The sequence below is a fragment of the Rousettus aegyptiacus genome, unplaced genomic scaffold (assembly GCF_014176215.1).
Source record: "Rousettus aegyptiacus isolate mRouAeg1 unplaced genomic scaffold, mRouAeg1.p scaffold_m13_p_12, whole genome shotgun sequence".
Taxonomy (NCBI): Eukaryota; Metazoa; Chordata; class Mammalia; order Chiroptera; family Pteropodidae; genus Rousettus; species Rousettus aegyptiacus.
This window is the reverse complement of record NW_023416287.1, coordinates 11150646-11173012: the sequence shown is the minus strand read 5'-3', so window position 1 is coordinate 11173012 and position 22367 is coordinate 11150646. Positions and strand designations below refer to the sequence as shown.

Below are 22367 nucleotides of genomic sequence, written 5' to 3'. Positions count from 1 at the left end.
ACACACGATAGCAAATGGCACAAGAGCCACTTCCCAAACGCCTGCCATGAGCAGGCATCGCATCTCTTCTGCACAATAACCTCCTACGCTACTCCCCTTGGGGAGAGTTGTGTGACATCGCTGGGTCTTTATCTCCTATAAACTGGGAATGTGGGTTTGACTTCCTGTTGCTGCTCACTGCACCACACTGCCGTCCCGTGACCTGGTCCTCTGATCTGCCTGGAAGTCAACAGGCCAGTGTGCTGGCCTCCTAAAGCTTACGCAGGCCAAGGAACACACCTAGCCACTAGGACCCACACCTCCTGACTTCTGAAACCCGGCAGGAATCCACTGCTAGCCAGATGCCCAGAACATCTTCCTCCAAGTTCGGCTGCCTTGCCAAGTTTCTCGGGTTAAAGAAAATGTTTGTTCCCTTCCTCCTCCTCCTCCTTTCCCTTCCGCCTGTCCTCCTCTTCTCCTCGCCCTCCAGAAAGTCTCCCTAAGAGGTGGGTGGAACAGAAGCATCTGCCAAAGCAAGGCCATTCACAGAGGCCGGAGATGCCTGGTTTAGGAGGGGCCGGGGGTGGGACAGCTTTCAGCCACAAGAGCCCTGGGCTGCAAGGCAGGACCTGAAATGGGAGGACGGGGAAGGTGGAAGCCAGAAGCCTAGCGGCTGATGCTCTTTATAAAGATTAACCCTTCAAATTTTCATGACACCACTACAAGGTGGGTATTATCCTCATTTTACAGATGAGGAAAATGAGGCACAGACAGGTGACTTGACCAAGGATACAGCCGGCGAGTAGTGGAGCCAGGATCCAAAGTCTGGCTCTCCTCACTCTCCCTTGGGGGGTCCTTGCTTCATCATCACCTCCCTTCTGAAGATGGGACGGCCCAGCCTGAAGCCCCTGCCCCACACCGGCAAAGACTGGTAGTCAGGATGGCCATTGGCCGGGCCCCACACTCACTTGCCCTCCGAGCCGTAGCTGTTCATGCTGTCCTCGATGGACTCGTGGCTGGCCTGGCGCAGCGTCCGGCTGGGCATCTCCACCGCCAGGCCCGTCTCCGTGCTCCTCTGGATGGCCCCCTTCAGCCTCCGGCTGTCCCCTTCTGGGCAGAGAGGCCAAGAGAGGTGGGGAGAGAGACATGGGGAGGGAGGGGACAGAGAGGCGAGACATCTGGTTAGCATTCGGCTTTGGCCCCCATCCTCCTCGTATCACCAGCCTCACCTGCCCCCACCCTCCCGGGGCAGCCTGCGCTTCATACCCACCGAACACACAGTTTCACGTGCATTCTCTCAACTGACGGATTCGTTTACGTGGACTGTTTCTCCCCTTTGAATTCGCTTCTCTGCAACTCCTCCAAATCACTCTTCCTCCTCTTCTTCAGCTGCTATAGATTGAGCACCTACTATGTATCACTCTCTCCTTAAGTGCTTTGCATGGATTTGGACCAGGGCTTCTCGACCCCAGCACAACTGGATGGGGATCGCTTTGTGGTCAGCGGTGTCCTGTGCATAGATGGTCTGACAGTATCCCTGGCCTCTGCCCAGTAAATGCCAACAGCACCCTCTGGTCCAGATGTGGCAATCGAAAAAGTCTTCAGACATTCTCAGACACCCCCTAGGGGCAAAAGTCACCCATGATTTGAGGACTGCTGATTTAGATCCACTGGCTCTGAAACTAGACTGCCCAGATTCAAATCCTGAATCTTTTTCACTCACTATGAGACTTTGGGCAAATTACTCAGCCTCTCTGTGCCTCTGTTTCCACAACTGTAAAATGGGAGAACAAGGTTTTTATGGGGACAAATGCCCCTAGAGCATTCCACAATCTAGTTCTCTTTATCTGGGCCCTAGAACAGCTGTCGATCGCCACATGAGTGAACATGGCTTTGCAATCAGACAGCCTAGGCGGAGTCCCAGGGAAGCCGACCTTGGGCAAATTGGGTAGCACCCACTCCATGGAGCTGTTGAGGGTTAAATGACAGAACACTTACCACAGTGCCTGGCACACAGTAGGTGCCAAACAAAAGTAGCTGCAGCCACTACAGAGTAAGACCTCCCAGCGCTCCCCGAATTTGCCCACATCAACTGTCTTTCACGTTCCCTCTGACACACCACCTTCCTGACCTCATCGGTCCCCAATCTGGGGACTAAGGTTGTACCCGACCACACCAACGAGGTCCACTATCTAACCTCAGCCATCTAACCCTTCCATCGGCCATCTCTTGCTCACAAAGTCATAGTCCCCGAAGTGACTATCCCAATGCTTTCCCACACCCCACTTCATAGGTCCATCCATCCACCCCAAGATGACTTTTGCCTTACTTGGCTGAAAAGACGTGTTTCTTTGACTTGCTCTTCCTCGTTTCCAAATTTCACCATCCTCAGATGTTCCGACTGCCCCGTGACCCTCCCCTCCTCTCCTCTGAGAGGAAGGGGTGACCCTTCTTGCCGAGGCCGACCCCCCATCTGTTCTTCCCATTCTGCCTCCCTCATCCTCACCAGGAACTCTTCCCGGCATTCATCCTCTCTGGACCGTGAATCTGCCACCTTTCCATCGTCTCTTCTCTGCAAGTCTGCCCAAGGCTTTGCTTTTTCCACTGCCCCCTTCGACCAACACACCGCAGAGAACGGTCTCTGCCACCGTATTGCCGACCGCTCTCAGCTCTTACAGTGTGTGGCTTCCACGCCACCACCCCGTTCACATGGCTTACCAAGCCAGCCTCCAGGGACTGCTCGCAGCCACCACAGGGCCCTATCTCAGCACCCAACCCCTGAAGTGTGGTACTTTCTTCACTCACTTAAGAAACACCTACCGAGTGCCTTCCTTCAGTGAGAAGCCCTCGTGAAGACACTAAACCCACTTCTAAGTCTAGTCTCCGCTGATAAAAGTGGCTTCATCGTCCATGGTTACCATAATGCTGCACTGGAGAAAGAAGCCTGGAGTTGGAGTCCTATAAACTTTGGGGACCAATTATGGTCGGCCGCTGTGATATACAAATAAATGGAGTTTGAATGAACCGTTTTTGGCTATCCACTCACAATTGCTGCACCCAAAACATAAACAGTACAGCTCGAATTCTCTCTCACAGGGTCCTAAGTCTCTCTTCTCCTAACTTGTACAGAGTAACTGTAGAGAGAAAGGTGGTTAGGAGTTAGGGGAGAGGGATGGTGTATGGATGGGTGGGGTCCTGCAGGAGGCAGCAACAACTTAGGATACCAAGACCACTGTGTGCCAAACACCATGCCCAAAGCTGGGGATATAAGAGAGAGAGGGGTGTGGTCCCTGCCTCCATGGAGTCACAATTCAGAGGGAAAGGCAGACATCAAACAGATGATCACATGGATTAATCACAAGTGTGTTAAGCGCTTTGAAGAGCAAGCACAAGATGTAATGAAAGCACCCTTTGGGGGGCCAGAGGGAGGGGGACTAACATGGGCTACTGATTATTTCATCCTTTGAATGACAGTAGTTACTTCAGATCCCTCTTTCTTTGGCCTCTGTGATGGTGAATTCTAGCAGATCTTCTCCTTTCTTTCTCTCTGATCACTAACTCCATCCCTGTCTGTTAGGCCCTCACCAGTCAGTCAGTCCTCGGATTCTTTCTCTTTCTCTAGATCCTCCCCCTTGCTGACTTCATTCTGTTCCTACAACATGAGGACCACCCTAAGTAGATCCTGCGCCTCAATCTGTAGCTCTTAATGTTGTCAAAAGCAATACTTCTGACTACATTCTGAACATTTCCACCTGGATGAGGACACTCCTTGAATGCAAACCGGCAAAAACTAAACTCATCTTCGGTCCCACTTCTCCCAATCAGCTTCTTCTGATTTATGTTCCCAACTATTCAAGCCACCCAGACACAGAATCCCCAAGGACTTCTCTGACTTTTTCCCCTGCCGCATCAGATGCTAAGTTCTATAAAGTCCTGGCCCTTAATATCTCCTATAGCTCTCCATCCTTGTCCATTTCCACAGCAAACCACCCTCATTACCTCAAGTCTAACCTATTGTAATAGCCTCCTAACTGGTCTCCCTGTTTCCAACCCATTCATCCGACACGTTATTAACAGATTAACTATCTTAAATTACCACTTCAGACCAAGATATTCCACCTATACTAATTCACTCTACACATATAATCACAAAAGTACACAAAAGATATGCATGAAGAGAGTCCGCACAGTATCATTTACACAAATAAAATGCTGGAACCAATCGTCCATCAACAGGAGACTGGTTTACAAAATGACACATTTCATAGTAAAATACTGTGCAACTGTTAAAAAAAAAATCTAGATCTATGTATACAATGACACAGAAAGGTTGCCTCAACACACTGTGAAGTTAAAAAGCCATGTTACTGGATAGTATGTATAATGTAGTACCATTTTTGTAAAGCTATAAGTAGCTTATATACATAATATGTATTTTATATATATCTATACCCCTTTATGTTTATATATAGGTACAGAAAAATCTGGGAGGATATAAACCAAACCGTTAATGGGGAATAACTATAGGAAGAAAGGTTGTTAGAGGACGTATGGGGAAGATTACTTTTGGTAACTTTTTAATCTATGTATAAGATGTATACAGAAAAGTACACAAACCTGAAGTGTACATCTTGATTTTCACAAACTAAACACACCCAAGTGATTGCACCCAGACGAAGAATCAGAGCATCACTAGGCACCCCAAAGCCCACTTGTGCCCAGTCTTCTAGGCGCCGTCTTGCTCCACAAAGGTAGCCGCTACCCTGATCTCTAACACCAAATATTGGTTGTGCCTGGTTTTGAACTTTATATACAGAGCACGGCTTTGGGGTGGGGGGTGGGGGGCACGCTGGTTTCTTCCGCTCAATATTTTGCTAATTGTATGAGATTCACCCACATTGTCACATACAGTTGTAGCTGGCTTATCATCATGTCTAAGTAGTATTCCACTGTAAATATGCCACATCTATTTATCCATTGTACTGCTTATGAGCATTTGATTTTTTCCCCAGTTTGGGGCTATTAAGAATAATGCGGCTATAATTACTTTAGTGCACGGCCTGGTGAACATTTGTACCCATGTCTCTCAGAAATACACCTAGGAGTGAAATTGCTGGGCCACAGGGCATGTATTTGTTCTGCTTTAGCAAGCATTGCCAAATGATTTTCTGAAGTAATTATACCAGTTCGCACTCCAACCAGCGAATTGGGGAGGTTTTATTTCTCTTTTGCATGCTCCTATGTCTCTTGAAGTTTTAGTTGACTGTATTAATTCTACAATGTAAATGAAGGTAAAATACAAATTTGTAAATAAGTCAAACTTTCAATCATGCTATGATCCTATTTAAAACCTTAGAATGGCTCCCCACTGCCTGCCAGATCAGGTGCAATCTTTGTACTCAAGCATTCGAGACTCTCCATTACCTGATTCCCTCCCTATCATCTCCTGGTCTCCGCACCCCAGCCCAGCCAGGCATCTCATTGCTCATGTCTGCCCTTAATAACTTCCTCCTCCTGCTTTCCTCTCCTTTACTTACCTCCCTTCTTCACCTTCCCTACCAAAATTCTAACCAACCTCCAGAGTTAAGCTTTAAATAACACATAACTTATTGGACACTCACCAAACTCTTAGGGCTTTTGTGAGGATTAAATAAAACAAGGTAATGTAATAATATAGTAATATTGAATCTTTAGGATGTCCTAGCACTCAGCAAAGCACTCAGCAAAGGTGGCTATTGTTAACATTATTATTACCATTTTGCCGGATACTGTGTCGTGTTTTTCATAGGCATCATCTCATTTAATTCTCGCAATAAGTTGTGAATGAGATAACTGCTACCCGATTTTGTTGGGAAATAAAATGAGGGTCAAGAAGGTTAAGTAACTTTCCCAAGGACACATACAGCTACAAATGGCAGAGCTGGAATTCAAACCTAGGTCTTTCTGGCTCCAATGACCATGTTTTAATGGATCATTAAACTAAACTCACTATGCTCTACCACAGAATTCAAATATCATTTCTTCCTCAAACACTTCCTTTATCAAACTCCTTGAGCCCCAGAGGCCTTTTATCTTCATCTCTATTGGGGTATCTATTCTACCACACCTTGAAACATAGTCTTCAGTCAACCCAGTTGATGCCCACAGTGTAAGCTCATTCCTCCTTTACTTCCCTTCAGCTTCTAAGACAGCATTCAGCCTTGTCCATCCCACTAACAGTGTGTTTCATTGAACTGGCTTTATTTTTAGGAAGTATCCCCAAGAAAAATGCAAATTCTCCAGTAAAGAAAAACAAGTACGTCTCACTCAGTTGTTTATAGCTGAATATGAATGTATTTAATATGCTTTCTCCCAAAAGCAAGTGTTCATAAGGAATTGGATAAGAAAATAACGACAATGATAAATTATTAGGATAACATTTTTAGCACTCACCCTGTACCAGGCATGCACGCGCACACACACACACACACACACGTGTGTTTCTCAATTGTATATCATACATTATTTACATGTAATATATATTATTTAGCACTTACCCTGTACCAGGCATGTATATATACACACATGCATATATATATATATATATATATATATATATATATATATATATATATACACACGTATATATGTGTATACCATATATGTAATTTAACCATAACTCTGGCAGTCAAGTACTGTTTGGAACATAGTAGGCATTTAATAAATGCTGGTAATTATAACTAACCTGCTCAAAAGTCAATGGTCAACTGCTCACTGATACTATCTTTCATAATTTGTAATTAATTCATTGATTTAAGACATGCATTTTTCAACATCTCTAAAGTTAAGATATGAATGACAAATGATGGCAAGTCAGGTTAAATTCTGACATGTTTTATCTCTCTTGGTGGTGCACAAAATAGAGCTGTGATTTGCAATTGAAGGCGCTTAGACACTATTAAGTGCAGTAACCACAGAGCCGGCCGCTGAGGGAACTGTCCGTGGTGCTGACCGGGGGCAGAAGCCTGGGCTCGCCTCAGGCAAAGAAGGCAGCTCACAGGGAGTGATGGCAAGACAAGAGATCCCCGTCCTGTGCTTGTTTTTAAACTACGACTCCTTTCCACTGGCTTGCTGATGCCTCGAAGTCCACCGCTGAGGAACTCCCACTTATTAAGCTCAACCAGAGCCTATGATGACTGCTTAACTTACATTACTTCATTTAATTCTCACATCCACTATTGCCTCCATTTTCAGAAAAGAAAGCTGACTCAGGGAGGTCAATAAACCTGCCCAAGATGGCAAAGCTGCTAAGTGGGAGCGTGATTTTTGGTTCGGTGCAGATCAGAGAACAATTTGCCTTTTAGACTGCTTTACACTGGGGAATAGGTGGGGGGAGGGGCGAGGGTAAGTTTCTTAGACCTTCTTCCAAGAGGATCTGAAGGTTGAAGAGGGAGAGGTCATACAGACGAAAAGATGAAGTGGGTGGGAGCAAGGGAGGCAAAGAGCCCGTGATAAGGATTTGAGAACAGTAGATAAGAAGAATCTGAAGATTTTGAGGAGATCAACTGGGTAATGTATACAGATGTACTTTGTAACTACAGTGTTCTGCCCTGGAATAAAATGAATTCAAACTTATCCAATGAAACAGACATTTGTTGAGCTATGCCATGCTTTTCTCCACCTTAGAAATTCTAATAAGATACAATCCTGGTCTTTAAGGAGCTTATAGTTAGTTAGTCATGGGGAGGTGGGGTGGGGGATGAAACAGATAAGTAATTATCATTCATCCAGCAAACTCTTACTAAGTGCCTATTTATTCAAGGCCTGTGCTGGAGACTTATAACACAGATGAATTAAACTCAGACCTCGCGGAAACTCCCAGTCTACAGGGAGACAGACAAGTAAAGGGGCAATTATAACACAAGGTGTTATAATTATAACATAGTATAGTTCAAGGGCAGAGATATACACAGAATATTATGAGAGCTGAGGAGAACAGTAATTAATACAGCATTGGAAGTAGAGGGAGGGTCTGGACTCTAAGTAGAATTATTTCGATACTGAATTAAAGTTGATTGCAAATAAGATCATAATAAGATTTTATCATAGGTGAAAGTACTACCTTCTGGAAGTTTACAACCAAGAGCTATATTGACAAGTGCAAAACATATAGGGAGAAGGCAAAAATGTCGCACCAAAATGTAAACTGAGGAGAAAGAGTTCTGAATGCAGAGTAAATGCATTTGGGGGAGGGGGAGGTCCTACACTTAGCAGGGATGGTCAGAGGAAGGTCGTTCACTCTATGCCAGGCAGCATGGAAAGACTTTCTAGAGAAGAGGCATCTCAGCAATCATTGGAAGGAAGACAATTTACAGTCTCCGCAAGCGGCCGTCATTCTTACCAACAACTGAGAAAGACTGAGCAAGATCTGGAAGAGGTTGGGTTGTGGGCAAAAGGTAGAGTCTATGGGCCCATCTGGTACTAGCAAACTTCACAATCCACACAACAATCAAGGTTTTCAGGATCTGCCCCAAACTACAAGTCTGATGCCATGCATGTACCAGGTGTTCCAACCACACCAGGTTATTCATCATTCACCTAACACAGCCTACACACTCCCATCTTCTTAAGAGCACAGGCTCTGGAGCCAGAATAGCTGGGCTTGGGGCTTGAACTGTCCCTCTACCACTTTCTGAACAAACTAAAGAAAGTAACAGAACCATCCTGCATCTCAGTTTGCTCATAAAATAGAAATAATAACAGTACCCACCTGACATATTATTGTAATGATCAAATGTATCGGTCAGCTCTCAATAAGTTATGCTGCGGTAACAAGTGACCCTCAAATCTCAGTGGCTTTCCAAACAAAGGTTTAATTCTTGCTCATATTAAATGTTCCTTGTGAGTTAGCTGTGGTTCTAGCCCATGAATTCTTCTGGGATGCAGGGTGAAGGAGCCAGCCCTATCTGAGACATGCGGTTCTCATAGTAGAGGGAAACTGAAATGATGGAACCAGGAAAGAACTCTTACAGCCACTGCACTATTCTCTAAGTATATTTTTTTTAAAAAAAACTTTTTTAATGTTCAAAGAAAAGGAAAGATAAGAAATATGCCTCCTAATAATGTGAGAAGGTCAAAAGTATAGGGGATGTGAGGGGAGCTCTCTATTTCACATGCACATTAGAAAGAGAATTCATCAAGCTACCAAACGACTTGCTATAACGAGGCAGGATGTTAGCCCATTGTAGCACAGATCCACATTAACTGTGAAATAAATCCTCTCATGCCCCTTGTGGGGCTGAACTCCATGACATAACATATGTACAGTGATTCTCACAATAAGATAAAGGCACTCAGTAAATTACAGCTGCTGTTATCAACGAGTAGCATTATCTACCTACTGAGATGGGTAGCAGTGTCCACAATTCCTAGAAACTCTCAGAAAACCAAGGCTCTGAGAACGGAAGCAGTTTGTTCACAGTCCCACAGCAAATAAGTGGTAGGAAGGCCAAATGCGGAACAAATGCATTCCATCCACCCGAAGAGCTGAACACGAATGTTCACAGCAGCATTGTTCCTAATAGTTAAAAAGAGGAAACAATCTAATGTTAATTAACTGATGAACAAAATGTAGCGTATCCATATATTGAAATATTATTCAGCCATAAAAAGGAATGAAGTACTGATAAATGCTACAACATAGATAAACCTTGAAACTAGTCACATAGATAAACCTTGAAGCTAGTCACAGAACAACACATATTCTATGACTACTTATATTAAATATTCAGAATAGGCAAAAACTATAGAGATAGAAAGCAGAGTAGTGATTGCCAGGGGCTAGAGTGAGCGGGGACTGGAGAGCGACTACTACTGAGTACAGAGTTTCTTTTTAGGGTGATAAAAATGTCCTACAATTGACTATGGTGATGACTCCGGAACTGGGAATATACTAGAACCCAGTGAATTGCACATTAGGAATAGGTAAACTAAATGGCATGTAATTATATCTCAATCCTAACAAAATGTGTGTGCGTATATGTGTGTGTATAAGGTCCATCTCATCACCCAGGCCCTACCCTTGACCCCTATTCTACACTGACCCCCAGAGGGTCAAGGGGCTGGTGGTGTGGGGCAAGTAAACCTTCAGGGCAGCACCAGCCTGTGCCAGAGGCAGCAGTGGGCTCCAGCTGAGCAAGAGGCCGGCAGAGGAAGCCCGCTGCCAAGGCCAGATGGGTCATGCAGTTTGCATCCCAAGCGTGGCACCTCCAAAGCACACGTGTACACTCGTACCCCCCACAAAGGCGCACAGATAAAAACACGTGGTGGGCACGTAGGGCACAGCGCCACCTGGGCAGGCCTTCCTTCTGTGCTTCAGGCTCCCCATGGCTGCCTTCTTCAGTCTACACAAGGTCAGCTTCCTTCAGAGCCAACCAGATCCAGAAAAGCTAGCCAGGATGAGCTGAGACCAGCTGGAACCAGCTAGAACCACCCGGCACTAGCACTCACCAGAGCAAACCCACCTTAGATCAGCTGTTCTCAGCACCAGAGGCTGCTGGTAAAGTTGGCCTCTGTGCTCCCTCTCTGCTCATCCGAATCCCACGACTGCTTAAAATCCTTTCCATACTGCCCCACAGGAGGGCAACTAACCAGGTGCCCACTGAGGCTGTCCAGGCAAGAACCTCCCTGCTCACCAGCTTAATGCTGGCTGGGGTCTCATACTCCTCCGAAAGAAGTTCCATCCTTTATTTGCAGACAGTTGAGACAAAGACCTCCCTTGATTTGGCCTTAGCAGAGAAGCAGAGCAAGCTGGGCCTCATCTTGGCTAAGGACTCTAAGTTTCTTCCCACTCTTTCAAACGAGGGCAGGGACACATCTGTTTTGTAGACCTGCAAAAGTGCCCGGCACTCAGCAGGTACTCCACGTCTATTCAGGAAACCAAAGCCTGTCATGCTTCCAAATTCTAGCCCTGTGCTTCTCAAATTTAATATGCAAATGAATCACCAGGGATCTTGTTACAACACAAATTTGGATTCCTTCGGTCCTAGGTGGGCCTGAATTTCTGTATTTCTAACAACTCCTAGGTGAGGCAATGATGCTGGTCTGTGGCCTGCACTTGCAAGTAGTAAGACTTAGGCCCATTTCACTCATTCTTTTTTTCTTATTTCTTTGCCTTTCTTGGTTGTGCAAGGAGCCTCTTGAGAAGATGATGAAAGCTATTTTCTTTCTTTTAGAAACCTATCTGCCAGCACATATACACAATATGTTGCATAAAATTTTAAGGCTTGCAGTCCATGGGTTAAAAACCTTTCTTTTGTTCTTATGGAAAAGAGGATGCAGTAGAGGACAGAGGGGGAAAAAAGCCCCAGGGGAGAGTTGGGACTCCTGAGTCTGGTCCCTGCTTCGCTTTGGACTTCCAGTGTGACATTAGACAAGTTTCTGCCCTCTCTGAGCTTCAGTGTCACCATCATGATGGGGACCGGTCTAGAATATGAAGATAAATAGGCTTTCTTATTTTTGCCAACTCTGATGGCTGTTGCCTAAAATACCCCATGTTAAGAATTCTTAGACTGTCTAGACTTGGCAGAAATGGGTGCTGTGATTGATTGGTGATACCTGTCATGGTCCCAGGAAAGGCGGGGGTGGGGGGGGGGCAGTGGCTAATTAATTGGTGATGTCTGTCACGGTTCCAAGCCTGGAGGGCCCTTTGAGCTGTGACATTCCATAGCTCATTTAGAGTCATCTCAGACTGGGGAAAGAGAACTCTGTGCTTGTCCTCAAGGGGGCAGGAAGGGATAAATCTTTAAGCTTGCTGGCTCCTCAAACCTGCCACCCTGCAGCCCCCTTTCAGACCAGGTAGCAGAAACCCTGCTCCATGGCAGAGAAGGACAGCGTGTCCTTGCACTCCCATCCTTGGCTATTTTTAACTCCAAGGACAGAGAGGCTCAGGCAGAAACTGAAACATAGAAGGGCTGCAACAGGCCACACAGCCTCCTGAGGGAAGGGAAGCCGCCACCCTCCCGTCAGTCCCAAGCCGCTCCACTGTTGGCCAGGTGAGAGTCGAGGCAAGCTGCAGAAGGGACGGAAGATTGCTCACCTCACCTCTCATGCGATTCTTCCACAGCTCTGCCCCACCTCTCCCCAGACGGGCCAACACCTCTCCTTAGTACAATCACAGATGTTCTGCCAATCCCTATCCCATTACACCTGTACCTGTTCATTCATGCACCCAGCCCACATATATGCGCCAGGCCTTGTACTAGTGCTGAAGACACTGCACTGAGTAAAACAGACGGGGGTTCTTGTCCACTGAGCCCTTCCAGTCTGGGGTGGAAGAAAGACCGCAAACAGAATGGCAGCACAATCCCACAGTCACAACGGTGCTAAAGGCTTGGCAGAGAACTGCATTGTGGTCGCCCCCCATGCCTACAAATCCCTTCAGAGCTGGGACAGTCTTCTTCACCTTTCCATCCCTAAAGCCTAAGACTTGACCTGGCAGAGAGGAGGGTTCAGGATGCATTTGTTGATTGAAAATATTGCTTAGAAGACATCTTCTGGAGTTTCAGGACCCTATAGGAGCCTATTACAGACACAAAGAGATCCATCCATCCATCCATCCATTCATTCATTCATTCATTCATTCACTCATTCACTCACCCACCAAGTCTTTCCTTTAGTACCTTCTCCATGTCAAGTACTGTTTTATGCTAGAGCAGAAAACAAAATAAGGGAAATGAAGTGCCCTCCTAAAGCTCCATTCTAGGAGAGGCAAGCAAACATTAAACCACACAAATATGTGAGGATAGAGAGGGTGCCGGAAGGTGATGAGTAGCGGGATGGGTGTTTCATTCTTAAACAGAGGTGAGGGAGGCCTTCCTATGAAACGTGGGTAAAGACACGAAGGAGGTAAAGGAATGAGCCAGGTGAGTATCTAGGGGGAAAGCACTCCTAACACAGAGACCACAGACAGACAAACCCTGGGGCAGATTTATGCTCGCTCTGTTCAACAAACAATGAGGAGACCAGAACTAGGAAGAAAGTGCTGTGAGATGAAATCTGAGATAGTGTGGCAGGTGAGGAAGGACAGACTTTGGGACAGATACCTAGCATCAAGCCTGGCATACATACAATGGATGGAAATGAGGAGGAAGATGATGATGACGATTACGATTACGATGATGATGATGATGATGATGATGATGATGATAAGCAGCCAGCATTCACGGGGCACTGACCACGTGCCAGGTGCTATGCCACACGATGAACATCCACTCTTCTATTTAATCCCCACGACAACCCATGAAATAGGTCATATGTAATTCCCATTTTTCAGATGAGGAAGCTGGAGTTTAATCAGGTTTACACGGCTTGGAGGTGGCAAGGCTGGGACAGGGACGCTGGCAGTCTGGAGCCAGAGTCTGCCGCCTTCCTAATCTCACCGGCCCCGTTGCACATGCGCTGTGGGTACCAGTTTCTTTCCCTCCCAGAGCTCGTATACCATTTGGACTCCTTTGAAAATCTTTTGAAAGCTGTTTTTCTCTACTTAAAAAATTCTGGTTTTCTCTAGGAAAAAAAAAAATAGATACACGATAACATAACTTGAATATAATTTCAAGAGGTTCAAGGTTATGAACTCCGGCCCTGAAAGTAAGTGCTTTATAAATATCTGTAGCAAAAGCAAGAATTGTCAGAGTTGACTAAAGAGGCAGGAGGGGAACATGGACTCCTATGATACCAGCTCAAACACTTCTATAATTTGTCAAGCGCCTACTGGGAGTGAGGAGCTTATAGATTCTTTGTATCTCATTTAAACTTCATTTGAACTCTGGTGAGGTGAATATTATGCTCCCTTTACAAAGGAGCAAACTGAAGCACAGAGAGGTTGTGTGATTTGCCCAAGATCACACAGCTAGTATTTGGCAGAGCTAGAATCTACCTCAGATTTAGCTGATCCCAGACACCTCAGTCTCTATTCAGACAACTTTCTACTGGATTCTGTAATCGTACCCCTTTACCTTCCCAAGGAGGGGAAGAAACTTGCTCAAGGTCTCAAAGCTCAGCACACAGAGCTGGATCTAGGGCTCTGTTGCCTAGCACAGTCGCCACTGGCCACGTGTGACTACTTAAATTAATTAACATTTTTAAAAATTAAGAATGTACTAACCGCACTTCGAGTGCTGAACGGCCACATGGGGACTGGCCTTGAACGGTACAGTTAGAGAACATCTCCATCATCACAGGATTTCCATCATCAGCACTGGTCTAGAACTTGGTCCCTTGACTCTCAACCCAGAGTTTTTTCCATTGTCAGAGGTTACTAGAAATCGGATTTGCCTGATCAATGAAGTAGATGGAAGGGGAACTAGGAATAGGGCAGCTGAGGTTGTACAAGAGACCAAGCAAGTTCAGAGAAGGGTTTGTCGGGAAGCTTAAGTCATTACCTTGCACAGGGTGAGAGACAGAAGAGCCACCGGCTTGGGACCTATGTCACCAGCAATGAGCACGCCTGTATGCTCCCCATAACTACCTTTCTCACTTCCTCATCGATGTCTGAGGTTTCTTTATAAGGAGACAAGGCCTTCCATTCAGTGCAAAGAGATCAGGATAAACAGCAGTTCCTTGGGAGAGAGAACTCAGTGGCCAGAACTGGGTGGCTCACTTTCTGGGACAGTGAGGAGACCGAGAGCAGGGGGCATTCCACAGCCAGCCTGGGACCCAGCCATCCCGGAAAGCCACACTGTGGGCACCAAGCGGTGACTCAGGGTAGGTGAGGCTGCGAACAGTGGACAGGGCGTTGGCTGCACCTGCAGCTGCCAGAGCCGATCCGAAAACCCAGAGCACACTCAGGCTGCAAACCCAAGCAAGGAGAGCCAGCTGAGTGGCCAGGCCACATAGTGTTCCCCGGGGGCTCCTTTATGCCTTCGAGATGCTCAAAGACATTGTAACTGGATTTCTCTTGTGGAAAACTGTGGATGGAGAGAAGAAAAGGCTACAGAGCTGTCCCTAAACTGCCTGGCACAGAGAAAACCCTGGAGGCTAAGGCTCTGGGAGCCCCTAACCCTATGCACAATGGTCCCTCCTCCCCTCACTCCCTTCCTTCTTTCCTTCACATCTGGATAGATGACTCCAAAAGCCTGCCAAAGGTGGGAGAAGAGTATGAGATGGAAGACATAGATAAATTCCTTCCCATCTCTTAGCAGCTTTAGAACCCTGCTAACCCTCTGAGCTTCATCTTCCTATCAGTAAAAGGTGAGTTACTATACGACCTACTCCAGCAGCTCTGTAAGGTTCAAAAAAAAAAAAAAATACAATACTGATAATGACACCAGCCATTTAGTACGAACTTTTTCACAATGTACCTCATCACTACAGTAGGGCTGGGCTTACATCGAGCACTCAATAAAAGCCTCTTGAATGTTGAATTCACTATGTAAATGTTTTACATAATAATAATAAGTCACGATGTGAGTGCCTTACAGCTGGACCGAGCCCATATCAGGCATGTTACTCAATCCTTCCAGCGGCCTGAGAGGAAAGTACTAGTATTATCCCCGCGTAGACGAGGACACTGAAACGGAGAGGCCGAGTCACTTATTTCGGGACACAGCGAACAGGGTAGGACAGGAAACGGGGAGTGGCTTAAACGTAGGTCTGTCTGATTTTAAAATCTATGTCGTTTTTGCCTTCAAATTAAATAAGTATTTTGTAGACACTGTATAAATTTGATTTTCAGTCTCATCGCGGTGTTAGGGTTAACAGTGAAGGCAACTCTGGGCACAAAGGAAGGACTTCCAGCAGTTGAGCTGTGTGTCAATGGAAGGAACCATCCTGAAAGGCTGTGAGCTCCCTGCTCAGTCATCCAAGGTGTCACCCAAGAGAGACTGGACTGGGGGCTAAGGTACAGTCCTCAGATGAGAGTCTGGACAGGTACCACATGAATCACAAAAGCATGTGGCTGAAAATCAGAATCACCTGGGGAGACTGTGAAGCAACAGATTTCCAGGTCCATCGAGATTTTTAATTGAGTCATCCAGGTGGGAGCTCAGGATTCTGGTTCCAGATGCAAAGGCATGTGCAGGCCAGGTTGAGAATCACTAAGACAAGTAAAAGGCTGGTCAACCCTCCTTACCTAAGATCGTCGGATTCTAGAAGCTATGGAAGCCACCAAAGGGACCCAGGCAATGCCCTCCAGAAGCACGCAACCACTGAGTAATAACGAAGCCTTGCTCTGTGCCACACATTACACTCGCGGCCCCACGGACTCCTACCAGGCCACTTCCTCCCCGGGTTCCTTGTCTCCTCCTCTGGAGAGCCCTTCCTGACTGCCAGAGCGAAGGACCCCTCTTCGGGCTTCCGCAATGACAAGATTTTCATTTGTGGATGTCTGTGTCTACGTCTACCCCCGCTCCGGACCCCAGACCGGGATGGAGCTGGTGGCCCACTCCAGCCCCTGTGCCCAGCAGCCAGGCCCAGGGTAGATGCTCACAAAGCACTTAGAGAGGGACTTGCTCTGCGCTAAATGAAGGATGGGCAGAGGAGGCAGCGAGGAAAGCAACTGCTGCAAGAAGGAAGTAATCCAGGTCACCAGGTTGGGAGGAAACAGAACCTACAAATTCTCCCCGCCACTGTTCAGAAGCAGCCTGGGCTATTTATAGCTCACAAGCCTTCTGCTTCTTGCATTTAAATTCAGGGCCAGGCATGGAATAAAATCCTGGGTAGGTCTGTCAGTTTTAAAATTTATTTATTCATTTTACAAGAACAGGAGCAGAAAGCGGGGAGGAAAATGAAGCGTGGCTGTCAGGGCGAGCTGCCCAGTGCTGTCCCTCGGCCTTGCCGTGGCAAGTCTGTGGTCTACACACGAATTACACGCGGCTCTAGACCTGATCCTGGAAATCAGTGTCCCTGTGGAGACCAGCCTTGAAGGTCCTTTTAAGGTGATTTTTAAATAGTGGCTTCAGTTTACAAAACAGTATCACACACTATGACCCTGACTTGGTTTAAATATGCATTCCTGCATGTGCACGCACACACACACGTGCACACACACACACACACACACACACACAAACACACACACAGAAAAGGCCACAGACTTTAAATATTCTGCTTTTGGATTATAGAATTGGAGCCATCTTTATTTTCTTTTCTGGGCAATCTTTGCATTTTCCCAAAATTTCCACCATGGCTACACAAAGCATCGACTGAGGACATTAGACATGAGAAAACCAGCTCTGCCATTTGCGAGTGGCGAGCTTCGGGGAGTTCCTTAATTTCCTCACCTGTAAAATGGGAACAGTGAGAGGATCTTCCTTGCAGGTTTGTTCTGAGGACCATACACGGTCACGTGCATGAAGTCTTAGCGCAACATCTGGAATGTGTATATGCACAGGAAATGCCAACTAGTACATTTGTACAAGTGTTTGCAACTTGTGAAAGCACAATATTGTTTTTAAAAATTAACACAATAAATGGTGACTCTCCCACTCCCAATGCAGACGGAGGCCTGGGAGGGCTCGGGGCGGGACTTCCACATCCAAACCTGCTGAAAATGCACCGAGCGCCCCTTCCTATCCCTCCCCACCTTGCTTTTCCAACTTAAAAAAAAAAGACAGTGCTAGGAGTGGAGAGTGAAGCCCACCCCTCTCAGCAGGGGCCCAAGAGGCCTGGAAACGATGACACAGCTCTAGGTGGGCAAGCAGCACCCGGTCCTGGGGGCAGCACGAGGGCCTCTCCTAACTCATCCACCTCTTTCCTGGTCTTGCTTCCTCCCTGAGCCCATTTCCTAACGCACCTACCTTGCCCACGAATTACACGCAGGGAAATGCGTGCGTTCACAGGGAAACTCCTTTCTCACCACGCAGGACCTCCAGGGGCCTAGAGCATCTCTCCCACATCCAGCCTAGTAAACAGCTTTTTCTCTTTAAGGCTGTCCTCAGCACCCCTGCTCAATGGGGTCACCCAGTTATCTGCTCTGCTTCTTTCCTCCTTGGCCAAGGGGGCCCCGTCCTATCCTGCACCATAACTTTGGTACCCAGCACGTTAGAAAAGGGGTCAGTAAATGTCCTGACTGCATAACGAATTCTTTTAAAAATTATGAAGACAAGTGCAGAGCAGTGACCAGGCTAACAGACTCAAGCACCAGCAGACCGGTGTTTGACCTTACTATTGTATGGCTCTAGGTCGAAGAGGAACCTGTCATCTCTTAGCCTCAGTTTCGTCTTCTGTACAATGGGTATGACAACTGTACTCCCCTCATATTCTGATGTTTCAATAGGTATATCCAGGTAAAGCGCTCGGAGCACCTGGCATACATGAAACACAAAATAAACAGTAGTTATCATGATGAGGATGATCATTAAAAGTGTAGGATATGACAAACAAATGGATTAAGAAGGTGTGGTACATATATACAATGGACTATTAGTCAGCCATAAAAAAGAATGAAATTTTTCCACTTGTGACAACATAGATGGACCTAGAGAATATTATGCTAAGTGAAATAAGTCAGACTTACACGTGGAATCTAAAAAAAAACAAAATAAACAAACAAAACAAAAGTGTGGGATGGCTTAATGATTGCCTCAAGATCCCAGCGAAGGCATTTTCCCTTCTGGTCTAGCCCATGGTTCAGGTCGATGGGGCCCTGTGAGCGACTGGATAGGTTGCTACCTGCACAAAGGTGCCAATTAGGGTGGTCACAAGGCTGAAACACAGCTTGTTTTCACTTGACAGGTGGTATACCCTGCTGCTGCTAGAGAAGGGAGAGACTTTTCCTACTTCATCCTCATACAGGAGGTACCATTCTAAAACATTTAATCACCCGGAGTGGAGGTGAGGTAATGAAGTGTCTTCCTCTAATTTTCCCAAAGGTGCCATACAAGCTATGTATTTGCACAAGGCCCAGGACATGGGACCACAAGGAGGTCTGTCCCTAGGCTGCTCCGGCTCTCAGTTCAATGGATGATGCAAAGGACCCTCCACCCCCCACCCCTCTACTTCCCCGCTATGTGGCAGGGCCCAGGGCAACTGAGGCTCTCATACTTATTCTAAATATTTAAAAGTTATAAATCAGGCTATTAAATAAAATATTTCCTACCCTTCCACTCTGACAAATAGGTCTCCATAATGACCTTGAAGGCCAAGAGAGGTTCAAATTTAGAATCCTCAGAGTTCCGTGGCTGAATATGGAGAGAGGAGGGAAGCGGCCCTCAGCTGCGACCTGCCCTTCCCCTTCATCCTCCTCTCCCTACCCCACCCCCAGCATATCAAGGGGCCCGCTCTACCTTCGGTCTTTCTCACTTCCACGAACTGCCACTTCAAGGCCACCTATCAAGATACCAGCGATAGACAGAGTTCACCCTCAGGAGGACGGGCCTAGGGAAGGAATCTGGACAGACCCTGGAAGCTGACGCAGAGTCCTTTGGACAGGGAATTCTGGGGTGCCACATACCCAGAACACAGCCTGGCAAGAGGGAACGGGGTGAGCATATCCCTGTTTGCCCCTGTTAGGAGTGCCAGATTGCAACCCAGTAATGCTAGTGACCCCAAATCAGGGCCCTTCTTCCCAGTCTAAAGGCAGTAACAATACAGCCCACGGTTCAACCAGCAGCCGGGTCTGCCACTCACCAAACAGGTCATGAGAAAGCTCATGAGAGCCTGATACGGTCAATTCTTTTGGGGATTGTGGCCCAATTTTTTCCAAACCCTTCTACGAATCAGCAGATTTGCCAGCTACTTGGGGGTGGGGGGGGAGTGGGCATGAGGCTTCTCTCACCTTTCTTCTTCAGCAAGGCTCAGATTTAGGGGTTTAAATTTCCTGGGCAGCCCCAGGCATCTATAGGCCCAGTGCCACTCCGAGCCCCTTCTGGGGCTGGAGACACACAGCCCATATTCCCAATTCCTGGCCAGGGCTGGGGTCACAGACAGCTCTGCAAACCCAACCTTTAACTAAAGAATGGTTTTCCTTTATTTTTTAATTTAATTTTTTTTTTTAAAGATGTAGACATTCACCTCTAGAGAAAAATTATGGGTTTCGAGAATTCTTGACAAAGAGCTTCATTCCAGAAATGTAAAGCCGGCATTTTAAATTTGGTTCTTATTCACTGCTGGAAAGTATTAGAATGAAGATTACAAATTTAATAATGTAACACGGCAGGAACTGGCCCGGCCTTGTCTCCAGGAGAGTAATTTGTTCCTGCCTTCAAAACGGCGCTTCCCAGGCGCCCGGCGTCGCCAGGCCAGCCTGGTGACACACTCTTGACTTTTCTGTGTCTTGCGCTCTGGCCCACGCAGCTAGCCCAGACACCCGAAGATCATCATCATGTGGTCTGAGGAGTCAGTGCTGAAATGGTCAGACCCATTTGGGGACAGTCATTATAACCAAAGGAGCTATCCTTGCGCCTTCTGGCTCCATTCTCCCCATCTGCAGCCCCAGAGGTCTCTGCAAACCCCCAGATCTGGGTCTGTCTGTTGGCAGCTAAAAATCCAAGAGAGGCTCAGCTGTCCCTAAGCTCAAGCGCAGGAGCCTCGACTCCAAAGACCCGGTACGATCCAGTCCTGCTACTTCAGCAACCGCATGCTCCCTTTCCTGGGCTTTCAAAACGCGGTGTGCCCACCGCAGCTGCTAACAGCAAAAACTAAATTAACGGAGCTCTAACTGTGTGCCGGACACTGTGCTCAGGGCTCGACGGGCGTCCTCTCAGTTCTCACCACTGCCCTGTGAGGCGGGCGGTACAGCTGAGGGGTTAAGCTCAGACCCTGGCGCCAGGCGGCTGGATGGAGCCGGCTTTCGACCCTGACTAGCCGAGTGATCTTGGGCAATGTGATCATATCCACCTCGTGGAGTAAGTGCGAGGCTCAAACGCGTGAACGTTTGTGAGGGGCGCTGTGTGTTAACCATCACGATCCCCATGCTACGGAGAGAGAAACAGAAGCGCAGAGTGATTAAACAACGTGATTAAGGTCACACACAACTCCCACTGGGAGTGTGGTCTCCAGACTCTGAAGCCCTCGATGTTCACCATGACACACATCCATTGTAAAAAAAAAAAAAAAAATTGGAAATTATAAAAAAAGCACAAACTACCCAGAATTCTGCCATGCAGAAGCAATTATGGTTAATATTTCCATCCGTGTGCATGTGTGTGTGTGAGGGAGAGAGAGGAGGAAAGGGGGAGACAGCCACACAGACTGGGAGAATCCAACGCTCAACACCCCCACTCCCGTAACTGACTCCCAAGTCCATGCTGCCAGCCTTATGGCATCCGGTTCCACACCCCTGACTTCGCTTGGCTGACTCCACTCATCCCTTGGGTCACAGCTTAGCTGTCCCCTCCCCCATCTCCCAGACGGGTCAGTCCTCCCAGCTCCAGCCTTTCTGGCACCCTGCGCTTGTCTTCTGTGACACCCATCACAGCCGTCATCGTATTATTAGTTGTTACTTTGGGTTATCAAACGTCTAACCCCTCCCCCCACGCATCCCCCCAGCACACCATAAACTCCTTGAGGGAAGAGACAGGACTCGCCTGGAGTCACCAGCACCTTGATAGGGCCTGGCCATTAGCTACTGCTGGAAGGAGAAAGGGAGAAATGAAGGCAGGAGGAGAATGGGAGGGAGGAAGAACGGGAAGGAAGGAGAGGTTTGGGATTCAGCCTCACCTTTTAGTTCCAAAGGGTGGGATGGTGGCAAGAATCACACAGTCCATGACCTGAGGGGCTCACAGTGTGGCCATGGGCAAGTGACAAAAGCCGGACTGTGCAAGTGCTGGAGAGGAAGAAGCACAAAGTGCCACGTGGGCGCCCAGGAGGAACGATCAACTCCATCTGAGAGAAGAGAGGTGTGCTTCCTGGAGGAGGTGGCACTGGAGCCCTGAACGGGGAGGGGAAGACGTTCCAGAAGAGGCATGGAGGTAGGAAATGGGAGCAAGACCACCAAGAATGGAGGAGACAATTTTTGCCTGGAAATAGCGAATAGCTGGAAAGCCTGGAAATGTGAAGTTAAATAATCGGGCCCTACAAGAACTCGTTTTGCTGTTCAACTGGCCACCTTCTCCCCAGTACACTCTCCAAACACAGTTATGCCTCTGAGCTGGAGCACGTGATGCTATCGGTCCCATGCCCCGTATCCCTCATCTTTACCAATTCAGTGACCGCTGGCCTGACCACCTGTTGCCAGCACCTATATTTCTTGGCCTGATGACTACCACCTGTGACAGGTAGGCAATGATGGCAATAAATAAGTCTCCGGCCCAGCCCGTGTCCCTCAACCAATGGATGATGGAAGTCGGTGTATAAATACCCCAGCTCCTGGGATAACTCAGGGGTCGGAAACTGTGGCCCGTGAGCTAAATCCAGCTTGCTGCCTACTTTCGTAAATCAAGTTTTATTAGAACACAGCCTCACCCACCATT

At 47.2% G+C, this 22367-nt stretch overlaps 1 protein-coding gene across 4 annotated transcripts in view; it reads right to left on the bottom strand.

The window, feature by feature from the left end:
* Positions 1–22367, bottom strand: part of RIMS4 (regulating synaptic membrane exocytosis 4) — a 52590-nt gene that overhangs the window by 18130 nt on the left and 12093 nt on the right. For 2 of the 4 annotated variants that reach the window (XM_016152407.2, XM_036229361.1), the window contains exon 2: positions 948–1089. In XM_016152407.2, the coding sequence (XP_016007893.1) occupies positions 948–1089 (142 nt within the window). Of the gene's footprint in view, positions 1–947; positions 1090–1249; positions 6335–22367 lie in introns of those variants that run through there. The other 2 variants (XM_016152409.2, XM_016152408.2) reach the window with 2 other exon arrangements.